Raw genomic sequence first — 25,311 nt, 5'->3', positions numbered from 1 at the left:
TTCAGAAATCATTGTAGAACCTCTTGGTACCATCTGCCAACCAGAATGATTGGGCTGGACCACTAATTATGGAAAACTTTGGCTCTCTGCTCCAACATCTTCTTAATTTCTGTACTGATTTCCTCCCTTTTATCCTCAGGGATCCCGTATGGTTTAAGCTTCACATTCACTCCTGGATTTGTGATGTGCTTCTGTGGTTCTGGCTGGCTTCTCTGAAAACAAATCTTGGTTTCATTCAATTATCTTGACAACTTCTAGAAGCTGTACAGGGGTAACTCTGGAGATATTTTGACTCATTCCCGTGGCTTATTTTCCCGCAGTAGTGTCTCTAGGGTGACCATATACGTTTCTGTGTGTTGCCAGGGCTTGAATAGGTTGATGGTTTGCTCCTGCTTTGGCCTCTATTACTTTGTATGGCTCCTGCCATATGGCCAATTGCTTGCTTTCCATCGTGGGCGCCAACACCTTTACCTGATCAGAAGTCTGGAATTTCTAAGCCCTTGCTTGTCAATTATAATGGCTTGTTGGGCCTTCTGTGTCTTTTTCCATATGTTCCTGCACTACTGGGATGACTTGGGATATTCTGTCTTGCATCTGCATGACATGTTCAGTGACATTGGTTCCTTGATTAGGCTGTTCCTCCCAATCCTCCTTGGCAATGTCCAATATGCCACAGGGATAGTGACCATATAACTAGGGTGACCAGATGTCCTGATATTAGGGGTGTATTGTCTTATTTAGGTAACCTATCACCCCCCTCCCCCGGTCCTGATATTTCACACTTTGTATCTGGTCACCCTACGGGGTACTTCCCTTATAGCAAACATTGGGTAGAGTAGCAAGGTATCCCAGTTTTTCCCATCTTGACTTGCTACTTTCTATATCATGCTCTTCAGTGTTCTGCTGAAGCATTTGACCAGGCCATCAGTCCAGATAGTAAACTGAAGTGCACAGGGCCAGTATTCAATGCATCACACACAGCTCCTTCATCAACTTTGATACAAATGGAATCTCTTGATCTATCAGAATCTCCCTGGATATTTCCATTACCATCTCATAATAGGGCTTCTGGTCCTCTCCACACAGTAAAGGAGTGAGGCCAGGAATGTCACAGGGCTGTTCTTCCAAACATGAGGAGATATGCCTTGAGGTCACTTGTCATCTTTTGTAGGTAGCTGCTAGCCTTTAAGGATCGAGTTCCATCATGGCCACCTCCTGTAGCAGTCAGGGCATTGGCTGTCTCACACTACTTCCTGTTGGATGGCTTGGTCCCATGTTGCCTAGTTTATCAGCAGTTAGTTTGTCTCTTGCTATATTTGTACAGACTCCTGCTGTGCAGCCACCTGGACTCTGGTAGCATCCTGTTGTGCTGCAGTGCCCTGCACCACCACCCTCATCGTGTCATCCATTCTCCGGAATGGATTCTGGGATAGTCTGCTGTGCCAAATCACACCTCTGATGCCACGTGTGGCAACACATTTTTCATCAGGTCAAAACTCAATGTCTCTCCCCCCGGCGTTGGGGGCGGAGAAGGGGCCTGTAGTAAATCACACCTGCTTCAGAGGTTTGATTCTTAATGTTGGTTTATTTACGATATTTACAGGGTAGGCCCTAGGGTTGGCCCTATCAGTTTCTTTAAACAACAAAAAATATGTTTCCTAACTCTCCTGGAGTAGTGCCTCCAATGCTGATAACTAAGGCTACATTTCAGTCATGGGTATTTTTAGTAAAAGTTACGGACAAGTCACGGCAGTAAACAAAAATTCATGGCCCGTGGCCTGTCCATGACTTTTACCAAAAATACTAGTGAATAAAACTTGTGGGGGAGGCTGCCTGGGGGCCCCACGGGTGCTGGGGGAGGGTGGCCTGGGTGCTGGGGGTGGGGAGGACGGCCACGGACAGCGGTGCATGGCCCAGGACCCCTGCTGGTGCTGGTGGGAGGGTGTGGGTGGCGGGGCTGGCAGGCTCCCTATCTGGCTCCGCGCCTTCCCCCCCCCAGCAGCAGAGTTTGGATGTGGGAGGGGGCAGGGGGTTGGGGCACGGGACGGAGTGAGGCAGGCTCTGGGCAGTGTTTATCTGGGGGCTCCCCGGAAGTGGCAACATCCTCCTTGCTCAGCTGCTAGGTGGAGGCGTGGCCAGACAGCCCTGCACGCTGCCTCTGCCTGCACCGCCCCCACAGCTCCCATTGGCTGCCTCCCAACCAGTGGGAATTGTGAGGGCAGTGCTCTGGGCGGAGGCAGCACACAGAGCTGCCTGGCCATGCCTCTGCCTAGCAGCTGAGCGAGGGAGATGTCGCCACTTCCCTGGAGCTTCCCAGGTAAGCGCCACCCAGACCCTGCCTCACTCTGTCCCGTGCCTCAACCCCGTGCCCTCTCCCACACCCAGACTCTGCTGGGGGGGCCCGAGACTGCCCCAGCAGCAGCCAATGCGCCTAGCACAGGGGCTGCCTGAGCTGCTCCTGAGCCAGGCTCACCGGCTGCTGCAAAAGTCACTGAGGTAACGGAAAGTCACGGAATCCGTGTCTTCTGTGACCTCCATGACAAACTTGCAGCCTTACTGATAATCAGTTGCCCACTCTGGGCCCAGTTACGCTGGGAAATAAGGCCCCCTCCCCAAACAGAAATAAACACAAGATTTCCTTTATAGAGAAAACAGCTCTTTACCTAGGAGAAGCCTTTTCCCCTTACGGCACACAACCCTTTTGCAGCTTGCTTCTCCTCTCTCTCACTGGAAGAGGTTTTCAAAGGTCAGAGGCTGCCTTAATTGGATTCAGGTGTCCATGATTAACTTGAGGTAACCTCTTTCAGTTCATAGGGAAAAGGGCTTTAACTATTCTAACATTAATATGCCTGCCTTTAGCTACTCTTTTAGAGCTGTCAAGTCTGACTCTGTCACAGCTGATAAACCCCCAAACAACACAATCCATTGTTCCATCATGATGTATGCCTGTCCTAAATGAGTAACTGCATAATTTTGCAGGTGTCACTCCTGAGCTTTCTCCCCCATCTTCTTTATTGTCCCCTATGTTGTAGCATGTCTGAAACTAGATGGTAAACTCCTCCACGCAGGTATCTTGCTTTTTTTTTTTAAAAATTGCATCATAAGGCATCTAGCATGCACTTTTCCTATCACGGTGCATCTAACTGCATCTGTGTTCAATCTCACTTCCTGTTCTCTGCAACAAAATTACTTACATATTTTTCTCAACAGTGTTTTGTTTTGGCTTAATTCTTCTAAATGTAAGTCCAAATGTGGGAACAAATGTGTGTGCGTACATTATAATCAGGGCCTGGTGCCTTCTGCAGTTCCACAGCTGCCCAAACTGCTGCCACGTCTACGCCCTGATACGGAAAGCTCTTCTGCTGCTTTCTCCCTCACCCTGGTTTCAAAGAAAGCAGAATGATCAGCACTTGGTTCACTCTATCTGACTCTAATCAGAGGTCTATTCACCCTGCCTTCCACTCCACTCCATGCAACCTCCAAAGCCACCATGCCTTTTCCCATGCGGATATAAATAGGGGAAAGAGTACAAGAAGATGGACTGTCCCAACATCCTGCAGGGGTGCTGGAACAATTTGTATAGTGGGGGTGCTGAGAGCCATTGAACCAAGTTGTAAACCCTGTATATGATGGAAACCACTTCAAGCCAGGAGGTGCGACAGCACCCCTAGTTCCAGCACTTATGGATCCCCCTGAAGATTTCAGGGCAAGGCAGGAATAGAAGCAGCTGCACTTAACTCTTCTCCCCCTAGCAGAGCAAATACTGGCCTGGAGGGGGAGGACACCCCCAGTCCCTCTAACAGACAGAAGAATTGAGTTCCTTCTCCCCCACCCCTCCAGTGCCTGCAGTCAGAAATGCGTATGACTGCAGAACAAAGCCCTGCTGGGGGGTTCAGCTAAAGTGACAGTTAAGACCAACAGACAATAGTTCTGACAGGAGCTAATAATAACAACCATACTTAGTTGTTCCTCATCCATCCATCTCACTGTTCTTTACAATAAGGCATAAGTAATATCTCTATTTAACAGATGGAGAAACTGGTACAGAGAGCTTCAAGTCAAAAAAATTTCAAAACTTGGGCAGACTCAAATAGTCATGCAGGCACTCCGCCAGGGGCTCAAGTCTGTAGGGCTAATTAGAGCTGGCATTTGGCTGTGCCCAAGTTGTCTGAGCACTAGTTCTGGCTATATCAGGCCACTGAAAAGCCTAAACTAAAAATATGAACATAACATAGATTAATTTGCTTCCTTAGAGTTTACAGAAAATGTAGCACATCTTAAAGGAGCAAACAGCAGGCCTGTTTCTCCATAACATCTTCAGGGGCAGTTCCCTGTTTCTGTCCTTCTGTCCTTCTTCTGTACTTCTCCAACTTCTTTCCTTCTCTGCCTTTGATCCTCCAGTGACATTTGAATCAATGTTTGGGCTTCCTCTTGTAAAATGACCAGATGTCCCAATTTTATAGGGACAGTCCCGTTATTCAGTGCTTTGTTGTATATAGGCACCAATTGCCCCTGTCCCGATTTTTCACACTTGCTATGTGGTTACCCTGTCCTCTTGCCTCCTCATCCTCTCCCATCTTCTTCCCATCATGCTGTCTAAAACTAGCCTGCATTTGGACTGTTCACCACTAGGTGTCCAGACCTTATTAGCAGATGCAATTTCGTCATGTGTAATAACATTAGCACCTAGTAGTAATTTCCAAGCCAGGATGCTTGTATGGATGCTTTAGGACAGGGATCAGCAACCTTTGGCACGTGGCTCGCCAGGGTAAGCACGCTGGCGGGCCGGACTGGTTTCTTTACCTGCCGCATCTGCAGGTTCGGCTGATCGTGGCTGCCACTGGCTGCGGTTCACCATCCCAGGCCAATGGGGGCAGCAGAAAGCGGTGCGGGCCGAGGGATGTGCTGGCCGCCACTTCCCGCTGCCCCCATTGGCCTGGAGTGGTGAATGGCGGCCAGCGGGAGCTGTGATCGGCCGAATCTGCGGACGCGGCAGTTAAACCGGCCCGGCCCGCCAGGATGCTTATCCTGGCGAGCCGCGTGCCAAAGGTTGCCGATCCTTGCTTTAGGAAATCCTACTGAGCACTAGAAACTCAGGAAACTTGGATATGGTAAAAACCAACTTGAACATTTGTTGGGTACCCAGCACCCACCTGAGGCACTAGATGGGCATCCAAATGACTGTTTGTATCTGCTCAAACTTTTGGAAACTTTGGCCGTAGTGTGTATGAAAAACTGGCCTGTAAGCAGGAGAAGCAGTTCAGCACAGTCACCCCACAGGCTGGCCAGCCAGAGCTTGGTCACAGAAAACTAGATCACTGAAAAAGTCAACACGTAACAAAAGCTATTTCCCTGAAACACAGGGTGTTTTAACTCAGACTCACAGCTACAGCTATGTGGGAACCAGAATTTCCTTTTAGCAGGAAATTCTGCAACTTCAAAATTTCTGTTAGTTCCAAATCAGAACAAATTGCCAAATTTCAAACTTTCCCACAAAACAAATTTTTTGAAAAATTTCATTTTGGGTCAATTGAAGCATTTCCTTTCAAAGTTGAAATGTTTCATTACAATTTCAATTTTTACAAATGTATATTTTAGAATATAAATTACAATATAAAACATTTTTAAAACAGTCATTTCAATGAAAAATCAAAATGCTCCATTCCAATAAGATCCAACCTTATCAAAATATCTCATTTTTTTTTCAAAACAAAAATTTCATCAGAATAAACACATTCCTGTGGCAAGTTTTGAATTGGACAAAAGGGCATTTTCTGTTGGAAAATTTTAACAAGCTGTACTTGCAGCCTTTGCCCAGACATCTCTCTTCCTGTTCCTGAAGCAATTACTTTCGTAGCCCCGCCCTGCAGAGCCTGTGGGAGCCTGAGTTACTGTTAACTCCTCATTTGACAGGAGTGCGGAGTGACTGCTTCACATTCCACTTCTGCAGCTTTGAAGCACAAAGTGTGAAAAGCATCTGTAGTTTCCCTTTTCAGAACCCCGGACCAATCAAAGCAGCTGCCTTAGAGGAAAGAAGGTTTATCTCTGCATTTCTTCAGGGGCGGAGGGAGGAGGAGAGAATGGTGTAGTCAGGACAAAGCAGCTTAGAAAAAAGATGGAAAAACAAACAAAATGAGAAATTTCCATGCCTAACATATAACAACCTGCCACAGAGCTTGGACTGAGTACTGACAACACAGCTCTGCCCCTAATTCCTTAAGTGGATTAAAAAAAATAAAAGGAGTCTGCATAAGTAACCATAGATGGAAAATTCTTGGGGAAAATTCCAATTCCTAAATTTGCATTTTTAATATACAATTTTTTAATAAAAGCCCACAACCATTTTTTGCAGTATGATGATGATATGTTAGCAAATGGGGGTTCAGAAGCAGACTTCCTGCCTTGATGGGGGTGGGAATGAATTCTCAGTTTGTTGTACAGTGGATGCACTGAGCCTCTAGAGAGACTTCTGGCAGCGCTGCATGACTTTCTAGTACCACTTATTGAGGAGAGCGTAGGTTGTTTTGTCAGAAAAAAGGAGAGCTGTTGAGCCATCCTTCCCTTTCTAGTGAGGAGGATTTGAAACCTCAGCAGCACGTTTAAAAACATCCCTTTACTTCTCCCTGCTTAAGTATCAATCTCTGATGTCCCAGTTTCTTTGTGATCACATGTTGTCAAATCATCCCATTTATTCCACTTTCCAGAGTGTCACTTTCCCTCCATCTTGTCTTTTTTTCTAGTGCTTTTCATCAAACTTACATTGCTGCCCTGAACTGCATGGCTAAAATTCATGACAGTTTTGTTAGCATGAGCAAAGATTGCCCCCCTACAAACAATCTCATCACAAGTTAGCTAAGGATGTTTTTATTAGTGTGTATTTCAGTCTGTGATGCCATAAGTAGTTTCTAATTACAATGCTTTTGTCTGTATGCCTTGGGCTGCTGCCAATTTTCCATTTTGCCAGCCTGACGAATATTGTGACAGCCAGAAGGCTATGTTTCCAAGACAAGGAAATGCATGCCTACACTTTTTTGCTACTGTTTTTTAGTAAAAGGGCATCCAGGTGTTTAAGCCCAGCTAGAATTCATGCTCAGGGATTTTTCATAATTCCATATGCAATAACTTCATAAGTGGCTAAAAAGACCAATCCAAATGGATGTAGCTTTTACTCACCCCTTCACTCACAGGGACCTCTTCTCCACTCTCTCCCCCACCCACAAGTCGCTATTCACACTGTGTGCATAGATTCCAGGGCCAGAAGGGACCATTGTGATTATCTAGTCTGACCTCCTGTATAACTTAAGACAAAGAACTTCCCCCAAATAATTCCTAGAGCAGATCTTTTTAGAAAAATGTCCAATCTTGATTTAAAAGTTGCCAGTGACGGAGAATCCACCAAGACCCTGGTAAATTGTTCCAGGGGTTAATTAACCTCACTATTAAAAATGTACACCTTATTTCCAGTTTGAATTTGTCTAGCTTCAACTTCTAGCTACTGGATGCTCCCATCACTTAGCAAAATTCTATTCCCTGATTTCACTGCCTGCTCATAGACATCCAGTAGGGGGTGTTGGAGAGAAACTGTACCTTTCCAGTCCTCCTCCCTTTTGCCTGCTAGAAGAATAAGAATAGAGAATAAGAAGCTAGAACAGGGGTCGGCAACATTTCGGTTCGCCGTCCTGGGCCAATGGGGGCGGCGGGAAGCCGCGGCCAGCACATCCCTCACCAATGGGGGCGAGTCGGGGCCACGATCGGCCGAACCTGCCGCATCAGCAGGTAAATAAACTGGCCCGGCCCGCCAGGGTGCTTACCCTGGCGAGCCGCATGCCAAACATTGCCGACCCCTGAGCTAGAACCTTGCTTTCACTCAGTTGCCTTCCTAATAATGCAGCACTATGCACTAAACTACAGACTTTCACTAGCTCATTTGACTTCTTTCCCACCTGCTGAGACACTTCTGGCTTTCTTCTGAACAGAGAATCAGATAGTGTCTCTTGCACTCCTTTACAGCAACAGGGTTTTGGCGACAGGGTTCTTGCTCCGCCAGAGCCTGGAAAGTATAAATCTAACTCCCATTGAAATCAATGTTTAAATAAAGATCTGGGCCCTAGTTAATAACTTATCCTCAGAATACACAGACCTTGAGTTAGAGTTCAGACTTGCCCCATTCCTGGACTTTAGCTTTATTGGTAACTCAAACATAATAATCATCTAAGGGCTTGTCTTCATTGCAGAATTAACTCAAGTTATAACTGAAGTGTTGCCCCTAACTTGAATTCCATGCTCATGCAAACCCCTTAACTTGAGCACTGTGGTCCTTTAAACTCAAGTTGTCTGGGGGTACAGGCTAAAGCTCAAGTGAGCACTTGTCAGCTGCTAACACAATCTGTGATGTTAAGCCAATTTGTTTAGCTTTAGTGCTATTTCATGACCACTCTCACGCAAGATGGCCTAACTCAAATGTAGATAACTCAAGTTAACTCTTCAGTGAAGACATAACCTGAGCTAGGCTGCCCCTAGGGCTTTGGACTAGGACCTTTTCTGTCCTTTCTCTAGAAAGCAGCTCTCACCTTTTGTACACTTTGCATATTGTTAATTGTTAACAAGCCATATCTGCCATAGCAAGTATACAGATTTATGCAGGCTTCTAACAGCTGCTGCTAAGGTAGGACAACAGATGAGTTCTGTCACAATTTCATGTTATTTATTTATTTATTTTATTTTGTTGGGGTGGGGGAGAGGAGGGAATGTCATCAAAATAAATAAGAAAATAAAGACAACATGGCATTTAGCATTGTAAGACTGATCATAAAGCCAGGTAACTACCTTGAAGTGTGTGGGTGTATATATATATATATTTTCATTAAACTTTAAAAAAACAAAAAACCTCACATGCAGATTACCAAAGAACAATAATTTAATGTCATTAGATGTTTCACTTAATGACTGATCTTGATAAGGGCTGAACACCATGTCATTTCTATAATATTTCAAAGCTTTGTTTTCTGCTTATTTTAAATATCCCCTAGGGGCTCTCCTAAAATGCTTGTATATTTTTTTCTTTTACTGCAAGAACTCTCATCTTTTGGAGGCAATGTATATGAGTGAATAAGAGGCTTTTTCAGTCTATTTTGACAAATCAATAAGAGAAAAGAAAATGCTGGACTGGTTTGATAGACTAGCAATCACCTATAAAGATTTCTTAAATATTTTTTTCTGTCCTGTTGAACTTTGGGTCCAGAAGAAGATGAGTAATATGTACATACCTGTGGGAGTGACATCTACTGATTTTCAAATGTTTGTAAAATACTGATACATACAACTATTTTTAAAAGTTTCCTTAGTACTAGAATTACAGCCCTGTGTTGTATGTAGAGAAAACTACTCAAGGTTATAAAATGCTAAATCATATCTGTGAATGGCATGCATGCATAACATTTTCCATTCACTCTTTGCCAGCTGAGAATGTTAGGAATTTCCTATCCCTACAATGTCTGTGTGAGAAGCTTACACTTCAGGATAATCTACTTATTGTTTCTATTTCTCTTCCATAACTCCTCTCCAACACCTAAGATTTTAAACTTGTGCAGTATTTCTGTGGTGGGCCATAGCATCAGAGAAGACAAGACACTGCTCTAATAAACCGATCTGAGCAATGTCTGAAGTATAGCTAAGGGGTCTGGCTTAGCTCCCTTGGGTAAGACATAAGTATTCAGAGAATAAGTTGACAAGAATGAAAAGGAAAATCTAGGCTTGAGATACTCAACCTGTGATTCTAGGGACATTTGCAAATGCTTGAAAGGGCATCTGCTGAATTTAGCCCCTTTTAGTTTGCTTCCAGTTCCTCTGTTTGGTCTTAGATGCAACATAGACCAAAGGAATGATCACCTACTGCCTGACGTATAATAATGCAGTTTATAATGGGGTGGCAAGGTCTTCTGCTGCCCCCTTCCAGTTTGCAGTTGTTGGAAGTTGTGTAGAAATGCTGACTGACTCCTGCTGACTCTGTGTGGTTGTTGCTAGGGTTTTCCTCCAGGACCTCTCCGCCCAAAGTGCCACTTGTATCTCCCACATTATCCACGGTGTGATTCACAAGTTGCACCTGCCACTTACACTGTCATCAGTAAGGGAAAGCTGAGTGCTGTTCTATGCTACACAGGTTGTTAATGGCTGTAAAAGTCCGAAATGGCCGTTCAGAATTAGTGCAGAGTAGGGGACATTCCAGCCATGCCTCTTTTGCTCTGCCATTTCCCAGTCAGCAGGGGGTGGCATAGGAGTCTCTACTTTGGCTGTGTAGTACAGAAGAATTCCCCTGGCACAGGCTGGATACACCAACTCTATAGACAGAATTATCTCTGTATTTGGCATTCATGCAACTGCTACTGGAATACTGTGTCCAGATCTGGTGTTACAATTCAAGGACATTGATACATTAAAGAGAGCTCCCAGAAGAGCAATGAGAATGATTAAAGGACTTGAAAACATATCTTAGTGATAGACTCAAGGAGCTCAGTCTGTTTAGTTTAACAAAGACAAGATTAAGGGGTGACTTGATCACAGTCTATAAGTGCCTACACGGGGAATAGTAATGTGATGGTGATTGATAAAAGGCTCTTTAGTCTACTCTAGATAATTTCAGACTAGAAATAAGGTGCAACATTTTAACAGTTTGGGCAATTAACCATTGGAACAATTTACCAATGGTTGTGGTAGATTCTCCATCAGTGGAAATCTTAAAATCAAACTGAATGTTTTTCTAGAAGATATAGAATCATAGAAGTGTAGAGCTGTAAGGAACCTTGCGAGGTCATCCAGCCCATCTCCCTGCACTGAATCAAGATGAATTAAACCTCCTAGACCATCCTGAACAGGTCCAACTTGTTCTTAAAGACCTCCAATGACGGGGATTCCACAACCCCCCTTGGAAGCAGGGCCGGCTCCAGGCACCAGCTTGGCAAGCAGGTGCTTGGGGCGGCCACTCCGGAGAGAGGCGGCAGGTCCAGCTATTTGGCGGCAATTCGGCAGACAGTCCCTCACTCCCGCTCGGAGCGAAGGACCTTCCATTGAATTGCCGCCACAGATCACGATCGCAGCTTTTTTTTTTTTTGGCTGCTTGGGGGCGGCAAAAACCCTGGAGCTGGCCCTGCTTGGAAGCCTATTCCAGAGCTTAACTGCCCTTACAATAGGAAAGTTTTTCCTAATATCTAACCCATATCTCCACTGCTGCCCATTATTTTTAGTCATACCTTCAGTGAAGAACAATTGATCACCATCCCCTTAATAACAACCATTAACATATTTGAAGACTGTCACCGGGTCCCCTGCCTCAGTTGTCTTTTCTCAAGGCTACACATGCCCAGTTTTTTTAACTTTTCCTCCTAGGTCAGGTTTTCTAAACCTTTTATGATTTTTGTTGCTCTCCTTTGGACTCTCTCCAATTTATCCACATCTTTCCTAAAGTGTTGCTCCCAGAATTGGAAACAGTACTCTTTGAGGCCTTACCAGTGCTGAGAGTTCTGGCCCCTTGGTAGAGTGGGACAGTTATACAATACACCCCATAACGATATTAGTCTTTTTTGCAACTGTATCACATTGTTGACTCATTTAATTTGTGATCCACTATAACTTTCAGATCCTTTTCAGCAGCACTACGGCCGAGCCAGTTATTCCCCATTTTGTAGTTGTGCATTTCGTCTTTCCTTCCTCAGTGAAGTACTTTTCTCTTGTCTTTATTGAGTTTCATCTTGTTGAATTCAGACCAATTCTCCAATTTGACAAGGTTGTTTTGAATTCTAATCCTGTCTTCCAAAGTGCTTGCCACCTCTCCCAACTTGGTGTCATCTGAAAATTTGATATGTATATTCTCCATTCGGTTATCTAAGTTATTAATGAAAAGATTGAACAGTGCCAGACCCAGGACTGACCCTTGTGAGACCTCACTAGATACGGCAGTTCATATGTAATATGCTGCAGTTCAAACAGGAATTAATTCAGGGAAGTCCTATGGCCTGTGTTATACAAGAGGTTAGACTAGATGATCACAATGGCCTCTTCTGGTTTTATAATCTGTGAATCTATAAATTAGTCACACTGGAGAATCTGGCGCTATGCTTCTGTCCCCCAGCTACCACATTGCAGTGAAGATACTACAGTGAAGATTGCAATAGAAATGCCTATAAATAAATATTAAAATGGTCCATAGGGATGCTTGGAATTGTTGTTAGTGGAGTCAGCACCTCACTGACATTCAGCATGGAAGAAGCTGAGGGATAATGGAGAGACTGAAGGAGCACTACAAAGCTACCGTTGTACTCACTTACTGAGCTTTTTTTAATCACTGCCCAGGATATGCACCAAAGCTTTTACGGGATTTAGGAAAGGCACCTTTGCTCTCCCCTTATTCTGGGCTGATCTGCACTGTACAAGTTAGAGCCGCGATAGTGATGCCCTAAATTATACAAATTGCCAACACACCCAGGGGCCAGACCTGCAGCCAGAGTATAGGAAACCATTGGCCACTCCCCTTTTCCCTAGCCACTCCATGGGAGAAGGGGTGGTGGTGCAGGAACCAGTATAGCAGCTCTGTGCCACTGGAGGAGAGCCTCTGATGACTGGTTAACAGAGGCTGCTCAAGGCAATCTGCAAGAGCAGCTGGGCCAAATTTAAGAGAGTAGTGTTGTGATCTGGTGCACAGAGTCACGGCACCACTCAGGTTTGGCCCAGTCACCCCTTCATCATGGCCAAATCTCCCATTCTAGGCAGATGCCTGGCTTGCCTATAGCTAGAGTGGCCTCACTGGTCATACTGTCTTTGGGGCAGCTTTCCACCAAAGGAGCAGAGATAAAGTTACCCTAATGCATTGCAGGATGCGGCCCCTTGTAGTTTTCAACTTTATGGTAAATTATTAGAATCAGAAATGCAGAATCATGAAATCATGGCTATAAAAATGCTAATTTCCAATAGTTAATCCCACATGATTTAAAGCTTCATGCACTACTATTTTTCTTGTCACTCATTTTGGGCCTCTGTCTCACATTTGGTCCTTGGCAGGTTGCACATTAGTATTTTGTATTCTCATACTTAATTTGGCATGAGTATTTCATTTCGGTAATTAAGCTAGGAGAAGATCCAAGAAGACTTTTTAAAAGTCATTTCTGGAAAGGTTACTATTAGAAAAACACAAAAATAATCATTTGTATAATACTGAATATATATATTTGTAAGCTTTCAAAATCAGTGCTTCTGATAAAATATTTACACTTTTTAAAAGGTCCATTATTGCATAAAATAATGAAGATTTTTTCCAAAGAACCATTTTTTTATTTTATTGATTTATTTATTGTTACAAGGTGTCTTTCCATGTTTTCTAGTGGAGAAAAGCACATTCTGTTAATTTGTTGAGAGAGGGAATCTTGGTTTCCTAGTAGTTGAGTCTCATTAGCGGTACTATGCCATAGTGTTTTTATAACACTTTTATAAGGTGATTTGAAAGCAGCGACAAAATAAATTTAGATTAATTTTCTTTTCATCTGTTAGAGTATTCTGTGCTGTGATTATGATGATAAGATTACTAGCCCATTTCAGATTCTTAATGAAATGGTTTAAATGTAGCTTTCTCTCACCGATCTTGGGAAACTATAATAGAGTGTGCTATTTTAATAACTTGAGCTAATGTGAACCATGGTAAAATCACCAGGCAAGATTTTCAAATAGGAGTTTAAAATTAGGCCTCTAAATCCAATACATGACCTTATTTTCAAAAATACTAGAACACTAGATCACTTAAAATGTGCCTAAATAAATATTTAGGATCCTAAACCTTAAGCTTGTGTTTTTTTTTAAATCTAGGCTACTGTTTTTCTTTTTTTAAAATGCTTTATGTCTAAAAAATATTAGTATAAAATAATGAAGGAAATAACCATATTGTGAGCTGGTAAAGCTGGCAAGCCTGGAAGTTCTTAAGACTAGAAGGTCACAACTGGAATATAGGAGTGGGAATTTCAGAGGCAATGTGTGCTTCTCTGGCACTTTTGGAGCACTCAGCCTTGTAAGAAATGGGAATATTAAATGAATGAATTTACCTTAATAGTGGAAACTTCCTGCTATACACTGTGTCTCCAGTTGCAAGGTATATTTTATCAAGCCACCTTTATCATTAAAATATCATGATTATACCATTGACTAATTCATATAAATGGTATTTTCAAAACATTTTTCAGGAATCTTTTCAAAATGGCAGTTTTTGTAACTTCCTTAGAGTCTGATTAAGTGAATTTTTCTGTAGTTAAGGCAGTAGCAAAAATCACTGCAGATTCACATTAAGAAGATCTTCCCAGCAGAGATGTATACTAAAATAATTGTGAAGGTATAGAATGGTCAGTTTCCTAACACTGGCCTAGTGAATAAACAGGTTTGAGTGTCTCAATGAATTTCTTATTCAGATATAGGTGAATTGTTTTACGTCCACCATTGATAGTTCACTTCCCAAATGCTGATGGCTAAAATATACACTAGAGCACTTACCTTCTAATTTGAAACCCACTTTTTATTATTTTTTATTAAAAAGTGGCATCTAACAGATGAAAGAGCTATTAATACTCTTTTCAGTGTGACCTGCAGAGAAAAAAGTTTGGGCTTGTGACCTTTTTTACTGTATTTGGATGTACAAAGAAGGCTGAAATAGTTTATTGCAAAAACAAACCAACAAAAACAGGGGTGGGGAAGGGTTCTTGTTTTTTACATTTAGGAATTCAGGTGTTGTCTACACTTGAAGACTCTGTGGTGACTGTAGAACTAGTGAAATGATGACATCACAAGAGACTGAGTGATTGAATGGGGAAGGGATTTTAGTTAACCAAAAGCCTAATGAGCTTTTGAGACAAAAGATGTCTTTGTTAAACCTTCAACTCTTTTGATGAAGGTATGGCAGTCCACAACACACACAAGACCTCTGCAAGAAGTCCTCCAGTGAAACTAGGGAAGACCAGCCTTGACTTTCCTGGTATTTTTGAAGTAAAAGATGAGAACACAGGGGCCCCATCTCTTAAAGAACAAACAAATTTTGAGGCTTTGTTTATATTGTTATGAAGTAGGTGAAACCTTGTTATGGGATTGTGAACTGATAGGTGTGGACTCACCCTTCAATTAACATAACTGTTAGCATAAGTCCTACCTGAGACAAAGAGTATGTGAACCTACCCAGGAGCTGTTGCCAAGTATTGTTTTGGGTAGGATGTGTGTGTGTGTGTGTGTGTGTGTGTGTGTGTGTGTGTGTGTGTGTGTGTGTGTGTGTGTGAGAGAGAGAGAGAGAGATTGTGATGGCAGAACACAAAGAAACTGAGGAGAGACAAAAAACTCTAAGCTGCTCCTTTAGGCTATATCTATACTGCAATTAAAAACTCAGGACTGGCCCATGCCAGCTGACTTGGGCTAAGGGGCTGTATATTGCAATATAGCTGTTTGGACTTGGGCTGGAGCCCAGGCTCTAGTATCTTGCATGGCAGGAGGGTCCCAGAGCTTGGGCTGCAGCCCAAGCCTGAACATCTATACTGCAATTAAACAGCCCCTTTGTTGGAGCCCCACAAGCCTGAGTCAGCTGGCTGGTCACCTTTGTCTAATTGCAGTGTCGACATACCCTGAAAGCATGTTGGCTGACCTGAAAGAAACCTGGGCAGGAGTTTTTGGGTCGGGGTGAAGACTGAAGAGTGCTTTTGATGCTGTAAATCAGTGGTCACCAACCGGTTGATCGTGATCAACTGGTCGATCCTGGAGACTCTCCCAGGCCATAGGTTTTCCTGGTTTCAGAATGGCTATGACCTATGCCCTGTGCCAGAATTTTAGGATGCAGTTGTCCTGGGAATATTGGTTGAGAAACCAAAGCAGCCAGCTTTTGGGCCTACATGAAGTAGGACCTCTATATGGATATAATTCAGACCTGGAGCCTTTCCATTTTCAAAAGCATTATGGCTGTGTCCAGCTCTTTGTCTGAAAAAGGAGCATCAAGTTTGAATCCACACTAGAGCATGCCACCTTTCTGTAACCTCAGTTTTGATTGCACAATTGAAAGATTTATCCAAGTTCTGTGTGTGGCCATTAGCCACTGGTTGGGATGTGATAACATTTGCAGTGACTGGAAACTCCTTTTTGCTGAAGCTGGAATCTCCAGAAAGTCTTTTGATGGTCTGCTAAGCTTTCCAGCTAGAACGAGTAAAGACCATGTTTGTCAAGTATCAGGGGGTAGCCGTGTTAGTCTGTATCTACAAAAACAACAAGGAGTCTGGTGGCACCTTAAAGACTAACAGATTTATTTGGGCATAAGCTTTCGTGAGTAAAAACCTCACTTCTTCGGATGCACCATGTTTGTGACTCTCTCTCTCTCTCTCTCTCTCTCTCCATCGAGCGCACTGGGTTTGATCCAGCAGTTGAATGAATTCCTTATTCTTACTAACAGCCTCCTGTTCATTACCAGCAGATTTAAATTCCTGGTAGAGCTTAACTGCTTCTGATGACCAACCAGGTGTATGCTGTCGGTGATAGCTTCTTCAGATTGATTTCTTAACAGCTACCTGAATTAATCTGCAGAAAACTTGATAGGAATAATTTATCTTGGCTGGTCATGTCAAGTCCAGGTCAACCAGTTTGTTGACAGACATTTCTAGTTCTGCTTGAAAGACCTCCTACCGAGCTTTCTAAAAATTCCACGGGGTTTTCTGTATACTATTTGTTATTGATATCCACAGGCCTATGGTGATCAAAGACAGCCAGTGGTGAGTCTTTGAAAAAGCTTCAAGCACCTTCTCCTCTATGATCACTGGTGGTGGTTGCCCATGAGATGAAAAGGCGATGCTAGATGAAAAGCCTGGTGGCCATCTGTTACTGTGAAAGCTTGGCCTTTGCTTTGGGTCATAGAGGAGTTGTAGGTCAGCGACTGATGCCCACTCCATCAGACTCTGTCCATCTGAGTTGTTGTCAGAGTATCTCCAACTGACATGGCGGGAATTGAAGTTCTCACAATAGATCACCTTCTATAGAATAGAATGCTATAGAAGGTGATCTATTGTGAGAACTTCAATGCCATTTGGACCAGAGGTCGATACGGTGAGAGCGGCCAGTCCTTCTCTAACATAATAATTAAGTTAAGTTAAGTTAAGATGCCATCCCATACTGCTTGTGATGGTGATGAGCCATGACAGGGAATTCTGCAACTGAAAGATGCATGTTGGTGGTGGAGTGTGCCTCCTGAAGCAAGATTACGTGTGTTTCAAAGTTTATAGCTAGATGGATGAGGATATCCCTTTTCATCACCAATATCCCTCAATATTAATATGCAGGATCTTGAGAACAGGCCCCAGTGCTAGGGTCTGCATTGAAAGGGATCTCATTGGAGAACAGCTCTTTTGGACTGATTGTCGCTTAGAACTTGAGCCTGTGTTCTGCATTTTATCGATTTTCATTTCACTTCGTTCCACTCACACAGGGATCGCCATGAAAAGACAGTAAACATGTCCTCCTGGATTAGGCTTAATGAGCTGCTGACTGGAATGCCACAGTGGCTGCTACAATACAGAAATTTGGCTCATCCTTGTTTTCACAATGTGACCATGAGGCAGCAATGCAGACCGTCAAACATGTGGTGGAGGAGTGCACAATTAGAAGATAGGAGGGTGGATGGCAACACCTTGCTACCTCTGATAATGCAGCAGTTAGGTGGTGGAACAACTTAGATACTGACTTGTGACACTTATGAAAGAAAAAGATGATCCGGGTTCCCGCTGTGTCTCCTGGGCTAATTTTCTGGAATGCTAAACACTTGAGATTAACTACCTGGCTTCTGGAACTAGTGTATTGACTACTAACCAAGAACTGTTTCCAAGCTTATGCATATGTTGTTATCTAGAAAAAATGAATCAGCATGTATACAGACATGTAGATTTTCCACAGGGATTCAGACCAACAAGGCCTTGTGTATTCTCTGTCAAGCTGGCCCTACATTCTGCAACAAGGCCCCCCTAGTTTCTGAGATGCTCTAGTGTTTTTTCTTGGGGAAAAAATAAACAGACTGGAAATTCTGCAGCAGTTTCAAGAAAACTGTGGAGGGGAGATACAGAAAACATGAAAACAAATAATCCAATCTGTAGAAGACCATACAGCACCCTCATCTGTTACTGTCATCTTCCCTCCAGACACCTGTATGTTGTATCAGATTAGAAAATCTTTGGGGCACAGAATTTGGGCCTGATCCTTCACTGCCTAGAACATGGTGTAGTTGTTTACAACTGTGCAAAGAGAATATAAAAACGGACCAAATCAAAATTTTACGTCAACTCTGCACTAGGGCTGGCTGCAAAACAGGAGTTCCATTTGTGGAAAAAATAAAAATTTGTTTTCGTTCTGCATCTAAATGAAACCGAGACCTTTTGAGGCTTTTTTTTCACACACACAAAAACAAAAACAAAAAACCCAGAGCCCCACCCACCCCAAAATAGCCAATAGCCCAGTGATTAGGACACTCCCCTGGAATGTGCGAGAACCAGGTGAGTGCCTAAGCCACTGGGCTATTTGCTATTTTAGGATTTCTCTCTCCATCTCTCTTTCCACCTCCCCCCCATCCCCCCAAGAAATAGTATGCTGAACCTGAGAAACCTTTGTATGAAACCCAATATGTTCCTGCAAAAAGTTTTGGTTTTGACAAATTGGCATTTGAAAAAAAATATTCAACAAAAAAATTCCCATCTATCCTGCTAATAGTGCTTATTTCTTATATAGCGCTTTTCATCAATAGATCTCAAAGCGCTTTGCAATCTTTAACTTATTTATCCTCACAACACCCCTGTGAGGTAGGAAAGTGCTCTTCTCCCCATTTTACAGAATTGAACCTAGGTCTTTCACAGGCTAGGCCTGTACCTGAACCACTGGACAATACTTCCTCTCTACTCAGTTTTTACAAGTGTAAATGGTACAAGACACAGGAAACTGGAAAAATCAGATCTTCTTGTCCTCTTATGTGTTTTTAAAGTTCTATATACACCTTTGTATTATATTAACCTTGCAAATTTTCCAGCCAAGGCACAAAATTGGCTTGTCTGCCCTTGACCGTGATGAATGTTGATCATGAAAAAATTAATGGTGTCTTACTTGCATGTCAAAAAAATTACTCACCTGGGAGAGTGAACAAGCAGTAATTTGCAAGATGATGCTGGATAAGTAACTAATATATTCTTTTGTAGCTACAATGAGATTTAAAAGACTGAACAGATTTTTCAAGTAAGAATTATTTTAGTTATATATAAGAATCAGTCTTAGGTGAATAAGCAAAAAGGTTTCCTTTCTCTGTACTAGCATAAACTTTAAATTTCTAAAGCAGCTACTTTGTGTTTACTCTTGTAAACAAATAAAACTGCAGCTGTTTTTGTACAGCTGTTTTACAGTAACCATTTTTCCTTTCTTTTAAAAAAGCTGTTCCTTGAAATTAAAGCAGTAGTAAAAAGACATTAAATTTAAAAGAACGTGTATCTTCTAAATATAGATGCAGTACAAGATAACTGTATGTCAGCTATTTACAATTTTATGATAAACTATACATTTTGATTTATTATTTTTATAGGAATGACTTGTAAATGTTTTATTCATGCTTAGTCCCAGCGTTGAATGCTGTTGGCCATAGCTGGAATTTACATCTTTGTGAACTGCCGGTATAAGTCCTATCCTGCACTAAATCTAAATTAAACCATAATTTAATTAAATTTAACATTCTGGAGGGGGAAGGGGGAGAGACACCAAAGAAGCCCACCACAGTAGCACTGAACTTTAGGGAGGGGAACTACACAAAAATGAGGAAGCTAGATAAATGGAAGTTAAAAGATATAGTCACTAAAGTCGTATGCCTGCAAGCTGCATGGAAACTTCTAAAAAACACCATAATAGAGGCTCAAATTAAATGTATACCCCAAATTAACAAACAGAGTAAGAAGACCAGAAAAGTGCCACCATGCCTAAACAAAAAAGTAAAAGATGGGGTTAGAGGTAAAAAGGTCCTTTAAAAATTGGAAGTTAAATCCTACTGAGGGAAATAGAAAGGAGCATAAACTCTGGCAAGTCAAGTGTAAAAGTATAATTAAGAAGGCCAAAAAAGAATTTGAAGAGTAATTAGACAAAGGTTCAAAGACACAAATGTTTTAAGTACATCAGAAGCAGGAAGCCTGCCAAACAATCAGTGGGGTCACTGGATGATCGAGGTGCTAATGGTGCACTCAAAGAAGATAAGACCATTGTGGAGAAGCTAAATGAATTCTTTGCCTCCGTCTTCACTACAGAGGATGTGAGGGAGATTGCCATACTGCACCATTCTTTTTAGATGACAAATCTGAGGAACTGTCCCAGATTAAGGTGTCAAGAGAGGAGGTTTTGGAACAAATTGATAAATTAAACAGTAATAAGGCACCAGGACCAGATGGTATTCACCCAAGAGTTCAGAAGAAACTCAAATATGAATTTGCAGAACTATTAACTGTGGTATGTAACTTATCATTTAAATCAGTTTCTGTACCAGATGACTAGAGAATGTGACACTATTTTTTTAAAAAGACTCCAGAGGTGATGCTGGCAATCACAGGCTGGTAAGCCTAACTTCAACACCAGGCAAATTGGTTGAAATTGTAGTAAAGAACAGATTTATCAAGACACATAAATGAACACAATTTGTTGGGGAAGAGTCAACATGGCTTTTGTAAAGGGAAATCATGCCTTTGAGGGAGTCAACAAACATGTGGAAAAGGATGATCCAGTGGAAATAGAGTACTTGGACTTTCAGAAAGCCTTTGACAAGGTCCCTCACCAAAGGATCTTAAACAAAGTAAACAGTCATGGGATAAGAGAGAAGATCCTCTCATGGATCAAAGTTTGCAGACAATACAAAATTACTCAAGATAGTTAAGTCCAAAGCAGACTGCGAAGGGTTACAAAGAGGTCTCACAAAACTGCGTGACTGAACAACGAAATGGCAGATGAAATTCAATGTTGATAAATGCAAAGTAATGCACATTGGAAAACATAATCCCAACTATACATATCAGATAATGGGATCTAAATTAACTGTCACCACACAAGAAAGATTTTGGAATCATTGTGGATAGTTCTCTGAAAACATCTGCTCAATGTGCAGCAGCAGCCAAAAAATCTAACAGAATGTTAGGAACCATTAGAAAAGGGATAGATAATAAGACAGAAAATATCATAATGCCATGGTACACTCACACCTGGAATACTGCCTGCAGTTCTGGTCACCTCATCTCAAAAAAGATACACCTCTACCCCGATATAACGTGACCCGATATAACATGAATTCGGATATAACACGGTAAAGCAGCGCTCCGGGGGATGGGGATGGCGGCCCGCACTCCGACGAATCAAAGCAAGTTCGATATAACTCGGTTTCACCTATAATGCAGTAAGATTTTTTGGCTCCCGAGGACAGCGTTATATTGGGGTAGAGGTGTATATTAGAATTGGAAAAGGTACAGAGAAGGACAACAAAAATTATTAGGGGTATGGAATAGCTTCTGTATGAGGAGAGATTAAAAAGACTGGGATTTGTCATTTTGGAAAAGAGATGACTACGAGGTAATATGATAGAGGTCTATGTAATTGTGAATGGGGTGGAGAAAGTGAATAAGGGAGTGTTGTTTACTCTTTCGCATAAAATAAGAACCAGGGTCACCAAATAAAATTAATAGACAGCAGATTGAAAACAAACAAAAGGACGTACTTCACACAACGTACAATTAACCTGTAGAACTCCTTGCTGAGGATGTTGCGAAGGCCAAGTGTATAAACGGGTTTAAAAAAAGAACTAGATAAGTTCCTGGAGAATAGGTCCATCAGTGGCTTGTAGCCAAGATAGTTAGGGATGCAACCCCATGCTCTGTGTGTCCCTAGCTTCTGATTGCCAGAGGCTGGGAGTGGACAACAGGGGATGGATTACTCAATGATTGCCTGTTCTGTTCATTTTATTTTCTCTGGAGCACCTGGTATTGGCCACTGTTGGAAGAGAGAATACTGGACTAGACAGACCATTGGTCTGACCCAGTATGGCTGTTCTTATGTACTTGAATTTCTCCCCAAAGCCTTTTTCACACAGATCATGTACTATGCTTCAAAAAACAAAAAAGCAAAAGAACCCAAAACACCGCAAGAAAAATATGTAGAACCCAATGTGGTAATTGTATGAGTCCAACAGAATAAAGAACAGCACTTTTTAGAGGTCTGACTGAAACTAAAACTGGGCAAACATTCAAGAAGCTCACTCTTTCTCTGATGAAAGAATATGATGCAATCTTGGCATGTCTTTGTGACCTGGCACCATGCAAAAACTTTAATTGATTTATCATGTTTTGTTGGTCTTTTAACAGTTTCATTCCTTGGCACCAATGTACTACCGAGGATCAGCAGCAGCTGTTATAGTATATGATATCACAAAACAGGTAATGCTTTCTGTTTGCAATTCCTGTATAATATATAGTTTGGTTCATGACTTAATGTATTGGCAAAGTTGTGGCGGAAGTGCCATTCCCTGAGTCATTTAAAAATGGACTACACAAAACTCCGGAAATTGTACTGCAGGGGGAAATTCTGAATTTGCCTCTTTGAGATGGACAAGATGACCTCCTGGATTTTTCCCATATCTAATTTCTACTACTAAAAAACATCAACTATTTTACAAATGGGAAATTAATCTTTTAAAAATATGGCTACAAGCTTGCATTTGCAGTGTGAGAGCTGAACTCTTCTGGGGTTGCTTTACTTTGAAACAAAGCAATGAAATAATCTTTGGCTCAACATTATTAATTGAAATGGAAGTGTATTTTCAGCTGATAAAGTAGCCCTGTTCACATGTCATCCAGCTGGAGATCCTTGCCCTGCCCTGAGAAAATGAGAAATTGCTACTCTTAAAATTCAAAGAATAAAATTTTGATTTTGAAAGAAATCCCAGATGATGAAGCTGAGTTACTGAATAGGCATTAGTGGATGAATGGTTGCGATATTTTGCTTATCTGTTTCTTCTCTCCTGCCAATTGAATGATTTACTTTTAGCACTAAAGGCCTGGCTCTGTTCACCAATGCATTAGCGTAATGACCCATTGCTGCATTAGGGTTGCCAACCCTCCAGGATTGTCCTTGAGTCTCCAGGAATTAAAGATTATGTCACATGATGAGACCTACAGGAATATGTCAACCAAATTTGGCAACCCTAGCTGACACTGGTCATTGCTGCATAGCAGTACTGTAGGTTATAATTTTTAACTGAAATTACTCATAGTTGGTCAGAAAGTCTGTAGACCTTGTGAAGGTGGAACTTAGTCGTGTCATCCTTATTCAGAATTCTGTGCAGCAACTTTCATTCTTTGAAAGTTTAATATTCAAGTATTGCATAGTATTGTGGGATGTACATTATATCCCAAATGCTAGGCCATACCTTTCCCTCAGAGATTCATGCACAACTCCCATTGATCTCAGCAGAAGCTGCACATGCATTTCTGAGGAGAAAATTTGGCTTGATGGATTAATGCAGTTGAGAGCTAGATCTGAGGTTCAGTAACATCAATCATGCCTTTTAATGAGAGTCCCTGGAAATCGTTGTCACATGAGGGCTTTCTGTGTGCCCTTCCTGTAACTTCAAAAAAATGACTGTGTCTGTCAATCAAGGAGATCCTGCTAGATGTTTCTTTATGTATTCGGTTTAGGATTCATTTCATACTTTGAAGAAATGGGTAAAAGAATTAAAAGAACATGGTCCTGAAAACATTGTCATGGCCATCGCTGGAAACAAATGTGATCTTTCTGATCTCAGGTAATGGATCTATTTGGTATTAGAATGCTGTTTGTTATGCACTGCTTTCCTCCCTTACACAACCATGTTTGTAGTGTCATCTGTAGTTATGGTTGCCAACACTCCAGGATTCTCCTGGAGTCTCCAGGAATTAAGGGATTAATCTTTAATTAAAGATTATGTCATGTGATGGAACCTCCAGGAATATATCCAACCAAAACTGGCAACCCTACTGCTACTCATGGTGGAAGCCCCCATTGAAATAAATACCTTTGATTTCAATTATTCAGGATCAGGTTCAACTAACAGCAGCATCACATCCTCCAAAATATTTTACTCTGAACTCCCTTTTTTGCTGCTCTTCCACTGGTTTGACCAGAATTGCAGGATGTCAAATGTTGTTTCTGTGCATGCTGCAGGCTCTGGCACATTACACTGATTGATACAATATGGGACTTTTCATTCTGTTGTACTATAACTAATTCCAATGTATACTGCATGCATATCTCAAAAGTGCCTGATTAATGCTGGAGTGCTAGAAATGCTGTGTTTTAATCAAATGAAGGGTTAATGCCAGATGCAGGATGATCGCCTTATTGCAGAAAGTACATTTGCAAGAACATAAGGGCTCTCACTATCCTCAAATAACAGACTTATGTCCTAGGTGTGAGGAGAAAGACTCTCCTTAGAGTCTGACTCCATTCCTCTGTAGAAGAGTCAAGATCACACTGCTCATGGCAGTTCATCATTTAGCAGCAAGGCATTCCCTGGGAAATATCCCACCCTCTAACTTCACCACCTCAACCAAGCTTCACAATCATCATTGCTGTGTACCGTATTAAATTGTTTGTTTAAAACTTATACTGTGTGTGTATATATACAGTATATATATAATATAGTCTTTTGTCTGGTGAAAAAGATTTCCCTGGAACCTAACCCCGCCATTTACATTAATTCTTATGGGGAAATTGGATTAGCTTAATATCATTTCGCTTAAAGTCGCATTTTTTCAGGAACATAACTACAACGTTAAGCGAGGAGTTACTGTATGTTAAAATACAATGTATGATGTTATAGTGATATGAATCAGCTTAGTGCCACACATGTGGCAATGAACTATTGAGTGCCAGTCCTCAGGAGGGAAGCTTTCATGGTGACGATTCTCCTTACACTTGTGCAATGCATGTTTGTCTCACTAAAGGCCATGTAGTCTAATATTTCCACAAAATGTCAAACTCTACTAATATTTTCTCCTGATGCTCACAAATATGGGAAAGGTTTTGAGAGTCTTTTCTGACAGGCAATGACATTTTTCTCCCACTTTGCATGTTCCTGAACTATTTTGCTGGTGTTCTAATAAAAGGACTTTTGAGGACAGGTAGACAGCAAGATATATTTTATACATGAAATTGTTTGTCACCGTTCTACCAGAAATCTGATTGACTATGTAATTTATACAGTTGTGTATATTCTTTGGTGTTTTAGTC

At 41.8% G+C, this 25,311-nt stretch overlaps 1 protein-coding gene across 3 annotated transcripts in view; it reads left to right on the top strand.

The window, feature by feature from the left end:
• RAB31 (RAB31, member RAS oncogene family) overlaps positions 1-25,311 on the top strand; it is a 101,569-nt gene that overhangs the window by 60,566 nt on the left and 15,692 nt on the right. For all 3 annotated transcript variants that reach the window (XM_005282655.5, XM_065582037.1, XM_065582036.1), the window contains 2 exons: positions 22,407-22,478; positions 23,739-23,845. In XM_005282655.5, the coding sequence (XP_005282712.1) occupies positions 22,407-22,478; positions 23,739-23,845 (179 nt within the window). The remainder of the gene's footprint in view (positions 1-22,406; positions 22,479-23,738; positions 23,846-25,311) is intronic.

The sequence above is a fragment of the Chrysemys picta genome, chromosome 2 (assembly GCF_011386835.1).
Source record: "Chrysemys picta bellii isolate R12L10 chromosome 2, ASM1138683v2, whole genome shotgun sequence".
NCBI classification, from domain to species: Eukaryota; Metazoa; Chordata; order Testudines; family Emydidae; genus Chrysemys; species Chrysemys picta.
Note: the sequence above shows the minus strand (reverse complement) of the source record. Positions and strands in the feature narration are given on the sequence as shown.